At 47.0% G+C, this 9,072-nt stretch overlaps 1 protein-coding gene across 1 annotated transcript; it reads right to left on the reverse strand.

Moving 5' to 3' along the window:
• Nucleotides 1-8,736, reverse strand: SOD1 (superoxide dismutase 1). Its single transcript, XM_019957330.2, has 5 exons — nucleotides 8,562-8,736; nucleotides 4,870-4,960; nucleotides 2,981-3,050; nucleotides 2,036-2,153; nucleotides 1-427 (listed from the first exon to the last, which is right to left on the reverse strand). Exons 1-5 carry the CDS (start codon nucleotides 8,631-8,633, stop codon nucleotides 320-322), a joined length of 459 nt encoding a protein of 152 aa, XP_019812889.1. The 5' UTR covers nucleotides 8,634-8,736; the 3' UTR covers nucleotides 1-319.
• Between the last annotated feature and the right edge of the window lie 336 nt (nucleotides 8,737-9,072).

Below are 9,072 nucleotides of genomic sequence, written 5' to 3' on the forward strand. Positions count from 1 at the left end.
TACAGTGCCACAGAGAATGTTTATTGCAGGCTTGAGAGAATCGAAGAAATTCAGACAAATAATACACATGTGATTAAGTCTGGCAAAATACAGAGATGAATGAAACACATTTTAATTGCATATGAGTTTTATAAAATTATACAAATCTTTCAAGTGATCATAAGTCAGTTCTCATTACAGGTACTTAAAGCAATTTTTAAAAAGTCACACATATTACACTTTTTAAGTTTACAGTGTTAAATGCTTATCAAATTAAATTTCTACAACTAGCAAGATAACAGATGAGTTACTAGGACTCAGACCATGTCCCAAGGAATGTTTACTTGGCAATTCCAATTACACCACAGGCCAAACGACTTCCAGCGTTTCCAGTCTTTGTACTTTCTTCATTTCCACCTCTGCCCAAGTCATCTGGTTTTTCATGGACCTTTAAAAAGTTTTAACAACAAATTAACTCAGGCTATCAAGCAATTACCATCTCCTCAACAATACCCAAAAGACTTTTAAGAACCACTGAATATTAGAAAATACCATGTTAAAATAATCCTACTAGTAGGAAAATACATAAATATTGAGTAGTAAAAAGTAGAAACTACTATTCAGAGCTTTTTCTTGATGATGCAGACATCATAAAGGGTTAGCAGTACTATCTCAAAAAGACGAGAAACCCATAGAATTAGGTTACAAAGTATCCACATGCTAAATCTACCATAAGAAATTTTAGTAATATCAGAGTAGACATTCTTTCATAGTACAAACTGGTTTGAGGGGAAAGGTGAACCAAAAAAAACTATAAACTTACAAAAACTTTGTCTAATTAGCTACAGACCCATAAATAAGAGATAAACCTAAAAATATCTTGAATATTCAAATCAGAATACTGGAGTGGGTTGCCATGCCCTTCTCCAGAGGATCTTCCAGACCCTGGAATCAAACCCGGGTCTCCTGCATTGCAGGCAGATTCTTTACCAACTGAAGCTATGAGGGAGGCCCTAAAAATATCTTGAATATTCAAGCAGTAGCCTTTTAAATTTTGCTCATAAAACATTAAGCCACCACTTGGTGGCTCAGATGGTAAAGAATCTGCCTGCAATGCAGGACACTTGGGTTCGATCCCTGGGTTGGGAGGATCCCCTGGAGGAGGGCATGGCAGTCCAACCCAGTATTCTTGCCCGGAGAATGCCATAGACAGAGCCTGGCGTGCTGCAAGTCCAGCAGTGGCACAGAGTCGGACACAGCTGAGTGACTAAGCACAGCACATCAAACATTGATAAGTGACTTTTCTGCTTCATAACTACAGAAGGAAATTAATTCTAAGGATAAAAGGGTGAACTGATAGGAAGCGTCTACTGAAAGTCAGCTGTCCTCTGGGAGCCTTCAGGAGGCATTCCGTAGGAACCAGATGCAGGGCTACATAGCCTGGGGCAACGGCCTCCCACACGTTACGCAAGTGACAACAACCTGCAGACGTGAATGAATACTGGCACCAGGTCCACCCCAGACTTTAGATTTCAAATGCTCTGGTTAACTGCAAGGGGGAAACCCAGTAGTGACAGAAAGCCTGGCCATCTGAAGACCAAAGACAGCTTCTGTTTCCACTGGAGAAGGCGGTGGCACCCCACTCCAGTGCTCTTGCCTGGGAAATCCCATGGACGGAGGAGCCTGGTGGACTGCAGTCCATGGGATCACAAAGAGTCAGACACGACTGAGCGACTTCACTTTCACTTTCCACTTTCATGCCCTGGAGAAGAAAATGGCAACCCACTCGTGTTCTTGCCTCAAGAATCCCAGGGTTGATCAAAGGTAATCTGCTTTATTACTGCATCTTAGCAAAACTGGTCTTAACCGACCTTGACCATTAATTCACCTTCACTGTTAAGTGTCCAACAAAATAATTGCTTTTCCTAATCTGAACGGAACGTACAATTTATATGGAAGCTTAGAAGCCAGGATTAACAATTGTGAAGTCATGACAACATACATGATCATATGTTAGAAGAAATTTCATGCATATCCTTATTATATGAAAACTTACCACCATCGTGCGGCCAATGATGGAATATTCTCCTGAGAGTGAAATCAGAGGATCTACAATATCCACGAAGGCAACACCGTTTTTGTCAGCTGTCACATTGCCCAGGTCTCCAACATGCCTAACATTGAAAAAGCAGAGGGATTAGGACTAATTTCTGTCTATCTAACTTTAGTTCATAAGCTAAATTAAAAATGGATGAGTCAGATATATAAGGGTGACTTGAGAGAGCAATACGGTATTATCAAATAGAATCCACTTTTCCATACTGACAAAACTTTGAAAACATACAAATTAAACAACTAACAAGATGTTCCAGACACACAGCTCTTCAAGCAAGGCTTCAAGTCTATAAAGCAACACTCTGGAAAGACTTGGGGTGCACCCCTAACCTCAGAGGTAAAGTAAACTTAAGAGGGTAAACTCTAAGTTACTGAGTTATGCCTATTAATACTTGGCATGGCTAAAAGAGTTATGCCCCTAGCCCTTTGATATAAACGTAAATTAATCCTTGTCCTTAAAATTTAATATTTTCCTGAAAGGCTTTCAGAAAACGAACACATACAAGGGGAGTCTCAGTGAATTTTCAACATTAAATTTTCATCTACAAAGTTCCCAGAGTTTCACAATGATGTTTTAATTTTGCTAGTAGTTGACAGTACTGTTATTCATGACATTTCCTGTATTAGTTCCCTTTGACACTTGTATTAGTTCTTTATTCAATAAACGCTACAAAACCCAAATCGTTTGCAGTGTCCCCATTTGTCAATTCCTTAGCCCAGGGAGTAATGCCATTCCAGTACTCGGGGGCAAGGCGTTACGTGGAGCAACAAATTCAAAAGCAGAAGTGCAATTATCTTAGCATACAATCTGCAAGTAGTAAACCATACTGACCACCCCTGCCCAAAGCCAGCACTATTATTTCAAAAAAGAATTAAGGTCACTCACCTCTCTTCATCTTTTGGCCCACCGTGTTTTTTGGACAGAGGATTAAAGTGAGGACCTGCACTGGTACAGCCTGTTCACAGAAGAAAAAAAAAAAGGCAGCTAAATTATAAATCACAATTCCAAAATAAATTCTAAAAACGAAACTGGTCATTGCTAAAAGCCTCAACTGGAGAAAAGTACTGACCCAAAATGTGACTTCTGGGCTAGTAACAACAGCAACAGAGGGCAGGGAGTAGAGACAAATTCTAACTACTGTGTGACACTGGTCAAGGTAACAAAATTCTCTGGGCTTGGGTGCTTCTGCCCCGACTTGCACTTCAATGGTCCTTCTATTAAAATCCCATGATTATGATCCTACTTCCTAAGACGACAGGATACCTCAACTACAAAAAACGTGTCTCCCCAGCAACACGCTGCCAGACAGCTGCGGTCTGGGTCTTGGTGCTTTTGGAATATAAAGCAGCATCCTAGTCCAAGGGCTGCTGCCCTGCACGACTCTGGGCCTTAAGGTTGTACTCTGTGAAAATGGCACTCCTGAGCACCGGGGAAGAGCATTTCCACAACTATGGAGGCGGCTCTTTCAGGACATGGGTCTTCACTCGATGGCTGTCAGGTGGGGTGGGGGATGGATAAAGGCTGTGAACAGCCCCCACCCTCCCCACTCAGGGAGACAACACGCAGGTTACAGGACGTGGCAGAGTAAGTCGAAGCCAAACAGCAGTCGCCTCCCACCGGAGGCGGGAATGTTTTTCCTTTGGCTGCGCCAGGTCTCAGCTGCTGCACACGTGATCTCTAGTTGAGGCACGCAGGGTCCTTAGGCAGCAGCATGTGGCCTCTGGGTTGTGGCGTGCATGTGGGGACTCCTCTCCCTGACCAGGCATCCAACCCAGGCCCCCTGCATTGGGAACTAGGTGGAGTCTTACCCACTGGACCACCTCTTAGTCCCAGGAATTTTTATAATTGTTGAAGTGGATCACATCTGACCCTTAAATCACTATTTAAAGGAACCAAATTATGGGACATTAAAAACAGGTTCCAGCAAAATGAATTAAGTTCTCATCACAGAAGGTTGAAAGACTAAGTTTACTCAAATACAGCAACTTAACCCATAAATTTTGTTAACTTGCTTCTGATCCCAAATGGAGAAAATCAAACTCAATCCACAGCACCAACACTTCACAGGCCATCATCAGTTTGTCTCTTCCTTCCCCTCCAGCCCCGTCCCAACTAAGGCTCTTGTGTTGGAGCTGTGGAGCTGTTCTTCCAGGGTAATGATAAATGTACCCCCTGCCTGTCACACCCACCCTCAACCCCCAGCTCACAAGGACCAAAGGCCAAGAAGGTCAGAGAGTAGCAGCAATGTTTTCTATTGTTAAAAACACCTGAGACTCTTACATAATCAACCAATAGTAAGATAAAAACATCAATTCCCCCTTCCATTCCATGAGTCAGTCATTTTTGTCCCTGAGGCTGATTTGAGTAGTCCTATTGACTTTTTAAAAAATTGTTGGCAAGTTTTTAATGTGTGGAGATGGCTTCCTGGATGGCTCAGCAGATAGACAATCCACCTGCAATGCAGGAGACACAGAAGACTGGGTTCAATCCCTGGGTCGGGAAGATCCCCTGGAGAAGGAAATGGCAACCACTCTAGTACTCTTGCCTGAAAAATCCCATGGACAGAGAGCCTGGAGGGCTACAGTCCACGGGTTGCAGAATCAGACACAACTGAGCGTCTAAGCACACGAGAGCGCACGCACACACACACACACACACACACACGCACACGCACACGCACACACACACACACACACACACACACACACACACTACTAGGTTTATCTCACTAGGTGAGGTGACTGTGAATCGCTCGTCACCAGGACAACACCCACCTTGTGTATTGTCTCCAAACTGATGGACGTGGAATCCATGATCACCTTCAGTCAATCCTGTAATGGATCCAGTTACCACGACTGTATCTCCCTTTAGTCAAAGGAAAGTGAGAGAAGTTTGAAAAGAGGGCAAATGCTTCTGAGCAAAGAAAACGACTGAATTACCTTTACCACTCACAGGAAAAGTGAAAAGAACAGCAACTCGGGAGTCAAAAGCCTGTGTCCAAGGTTTTTGGCTAGAAAGGCCCACCACGTTCTAGCAATGAACCCCCAGGTAGCTGCTTAACCACTCATGTGTAATACGAGTAAGTTCTTGCTTATTTTGTAAATACTTCAAATAGGTTGTGCTCGTGTGTGGCTAAGTATATGTGCACGTATCAAACTTGTGAACCCAACTGCTTGCACGTCATACACTTTTCAGCATCTTCTTCATGCAGACACTGCTGTATTATCAAACACACAGATTGTCTTAAAAAGAAAAAAAAAAAGGTTTCCTGGAAGTACTCAACTTGCTATCCCATGGTCCCTCTTCTCCACTCCTCCCAGGAGAGGGACGTTTATCAGTTTCCCACATGGATATTTTTGGTTTGTAGCCAGAGAATATCCTCCTCATTGCCACTGGGAAGCTGATCCTAGTCTAACCAGAAGTACTGCTTTCTCGAGGCTTTTCAGGCATTGAAACCTAGATAACCTTTCCACTCCTGAGATCAAAAAGAAGGGACAATAAAACACCGAAGCAGGTGAAGAAAAACAAAACACTGCAATCCCAGCAAAGGTGATGGGTAATGGTACTGCACGCTACATAGACAAGTCAAAGAAGTTACTTCCACAGCCACAGAGAGATCTTAGCAACTAAAATAAACCTAACACAGCAACCACACCATATAGGAATAGCAGATGGTGTTTCTGTTTTTTTAAAAAGACAGGGCCGACAGTTACAAGACGTGTTAGGCCTTGAAGATCTGATTTTCCACTGGCTAGGTATCACTGCTCCTGGAAAGTAGCGTGGCGACTGCTGCCTCTTGTATTTCTTTTTGAAGACAGATACACTATGATTCCTCTAGGTAAAGAAAAACCCGAAATTTAATAGAACATTCTGGAAAAAGCCAAATGTGACCGTTATCCCCCAAACCCGGGCCCCCTTAGTTTTTACACCTTTCCTGCGCAGCTTGTATGGCTCCCTCTTCTGGGTTCTGAACCTCCATTTTGGTGGTGCTCTCTGCACCATGTTATCAAGAGCACAGAGAGGCAAACACGCAGGCTCTTCCACACGCCCACTCAACTGGTAATGCACAGGAGAAGTTCAAGGGTAAGCAGCCTGGTACATCCTGCGGGAACTGGGCTATTCTCTCAAATGGGTGAAACAGGTCAGGGAAGCAGGAGGAAGGGAAACGGGCCGCAGTGTCACTCTAGGCTAACGAAGGCTCAGCAGGGGCCTTCTCCAGATGATTTTCAAGACAAGCTAGACTCTGGACTTAAAAGGTGAAAATTTCCGATTTTTGAAAACTGGAAACTAATCCAAAAATTTTAAACACTCAATAAGCCAAGAAGTACAGGTGATAGTTTACTGACAGTTTAATACATCTGCATACCCAAGGGTCTTTTATCAGGTGCAGAGAGCACCACCAAAGCGGAGGTTCAGAACCCAGAAGAGGGAGCCATACAAGCTGCGCAGGGAAGGCGTAAAAACTAAGGGGGCCCGGGTTGCGTCAGGTTCCACAGTTTGGCTTCTGAATCTAAGTGACACCAGGAGCTGCCTCTCAGTGGAGGAGGGAAAGAATTCCTCAGAGGCTTCTTAGGTTCTCTAGTGAGAGGCAAGAGGAGAGACAAGACAGTCTGACAAATGAAAAGAGCAAAGTTTAGTCTAATGTCAAAAAGCCTTTTCGGAAAATTTGGAAACCACCAAAAGGAAAAAATTAAGCTCAAATATTTAAGTTCTCCTTGTATAAATCTCACATAGGACACTTTGCATATCCTCTCATGTTTCCATAAACCACTGTAAATCTCATTGGTACCTTAAATACTCCCTCAAGATTAACAAGCCAGCACAATTTTCCACCCACTGGCAACCTAAGATCTGGGACAGTCTTTTCACAACATCTGTGAAAAGATGTTTCACACTCCTCACAACATCTGTGCTTCACAGTATTATCACTGTGTTTCTGTACACTTTGTTTTACATGATTCGTGCAGAGGTTTGTCCAATACCCTCTCAGTACAGGCCTACCGGTAAAGAAATTTCAAAGTCACATGACTGAAAATGTTTACAGGAATACTCCAAGCACAGAAATGACAATTCCGTGCAAAGGAAATTACTCTAGCCCTCCTCTCCCTGGACTCCCGAACCTCATCCACTGCCCTCTATGAACAGAATTCTCAATCCGCCATGAATCACTTTGGAGGCTTTAAAAACACCAAATTTCAGACTGCACCGCACCAAGTTCTGACGTAACTGATCCGGAGTTGAGCCCTGGAATCTCTATTTTAAAAAGCTCTGCCAGTGACTCTGGGGCTTCCCTAACGGCTCAGCGGGTCAAGAATCTGCCTGCAATGCAGCAGAGCTGGGTTCGATCCCTGGACTGGGACGATCCCCTGGAGGAGGAAACGTCAACACACTCTGGTTCCTCTTGCCTAGAGAATCCCATGGACAGAGGATCCTAACGGGTTACAGTCCATGGGGTCGCAAAGAGCTGGACACGACTGAAGAGACTTAGCACGCACGCGGTGAGTCTGAATCTGCCGTGCAACCCAGGATTAATATCGCTGTCTAGAAAACCCCCCAAACAAGGGAGTCTGTTAGATCTCTGGGTTTTTTTGGAGCTCTGACCAGGGCCGTCTTCTCCGTCCCCACAGAGCCTGACCATGACCTAGAGCAGGGTGTGTCAGCAAACTTTTTTGTAAAGGGTCACTGTTGCATACTAGTGTTTTCCTTTAAACACAAACATTAAAACAAAACAAAAATAAAAATACAAAGACCTGAACAGATAGAACCACTCAGCTCGAGGGCTGTACAAAACACCAAACCCGGCACAGACTGTGCGCGTGGTTCGCAGATCCCTGAGCTGGAGCACTGGAGCTGCAAAGGAAGCCCCAAAAGGATAACGGACGCCACGAGATTCCTGAAGGCCCGGCCGCACCCCGCCAACCCCGAGATCTCAAGGACGGGCCAGGCCTCGGGACTGCGCAACTCAAGAATCCGCAGCATGTCAGGACCCAGACACTGACCCCGCCAAGAAGGGGGTAGGGGGGTGGGGAGGGGGGTGAATAGCCACACGGCCTCCTCAAAGCAGGGCAGGTCTCCGTCGGGGCCTGCGGACGTCGAAGGGGCGCCGTGGCATCCGGTTCTCCTCCTCCCTCGCTTTCTCTCCGCCCTCCCGGGCCCGTGGTTGTCGGCCTCACCGCCCCCACCCCCACACACACAAAGGGGCCGACCGGGTGTTCCCTTCCTGCACCCCCGCCCAGGCCTCGCCTCGCATCGCCCCCGGGCTCGCCCGGTGACTCAGCACTTTGCGGGCGCGCGGGGCGGCCCGGGGGTGGGAGTGGACCGCGGATCCGCCGAACCGCGCGCCGGGGGAGGGAGGCGTGGCGAGGGCGGCCCGAGGCCCGGCGGGGCCGGCCTCCCGCTCCAGGGCACAGGTTGGCGCTCACGCGCTCGCCGCTTGTCTCCCCTCTAGTCCCCCGGCAGCCCTTGCCTTTGCCTCGAAGTGGATGGTGCCTTGCACCGGGCCGTCGCCCTTCAGCACGCAGACGGCCTTCGTCGCCATGACTCGGGGGAAAGGCTCTCCGGCCCGGACCGCTAGAGACGCCCCAACCAAGTAGAGAAAACGACGCCGCAGAACACACGCCGACGCAAAACCGAGAGAAGCGCGCCGCCGCACTTTTATAGGGCTGGACGGCCGCGCCCCGCCCAACCTGGCCCTCAACCAATTGCCGCCCGCGCTCTCAGCGCGCTCCCCCGCAACGGGGTGGCCTCGGGGGGGCCCTGACGGAGGGGCGGAGCCTAGGGGCGGTGTGGGGAGCCCGTCACTCAAGCGCCGCCGGCCCCCTCCGCCCTGGGGCTGTGTGAAAACGCGCAGTAAAACCTGGATCCGTGGGGAAAAAAAAAACAACCTCCACCCAGGCTTTCTCCTCGAAAGGGTGTGATCTGCGGATTGCAGTACACGAAAGTGGGACAGGGAGGTATATACGTGGCACGCCTGGAAG

This window comes from Bos indicus, chromosome 1 (genome assembly GCF_029378745.1).
Source record: "Bos indicus isolate NIAB-ARS_2022 breed Sahiwal x Tharparkar chromosome 1, NIAB-ARS_B.indTharparkar_mat_pri_1.0, whole genome shotgun sequence".
In the NCBI taxonomy this organism is placed as follows: Eukaryota; Metazoa; Chordata; class Mammalia; order Artiodactyla; family Bovidae; genus Bos; species Bos indicus.

What these genes read in the sequence shown, in the direction of transcription:
- SOD1 (XM_019957330.2), bottom strand. Translation starts at nt 8,633, where the DNA reads ATGGCGACGAAGGCCGTCTGCGTGCTGAAGGGCGACGGCCCGGTGCAA. An exon ending in GGGCCAAAAGATGAAGAGAG is followed by an intron (nt 2,154 to 2,980) that starts GTGAGTGACCTT and finishes TTTCAATGTTAG; the next exon opens with GCATGTTGGAGACCTGGGCA. An exon ending in TCATTGGCCGCACGATGGTG is followed by an intron (nt 428 to 2,035) that starts GTAAGTTTTCAT and finishes AACTTTTTAAAG; the next exon opens with GTCCATGAAAAACCAGATGA.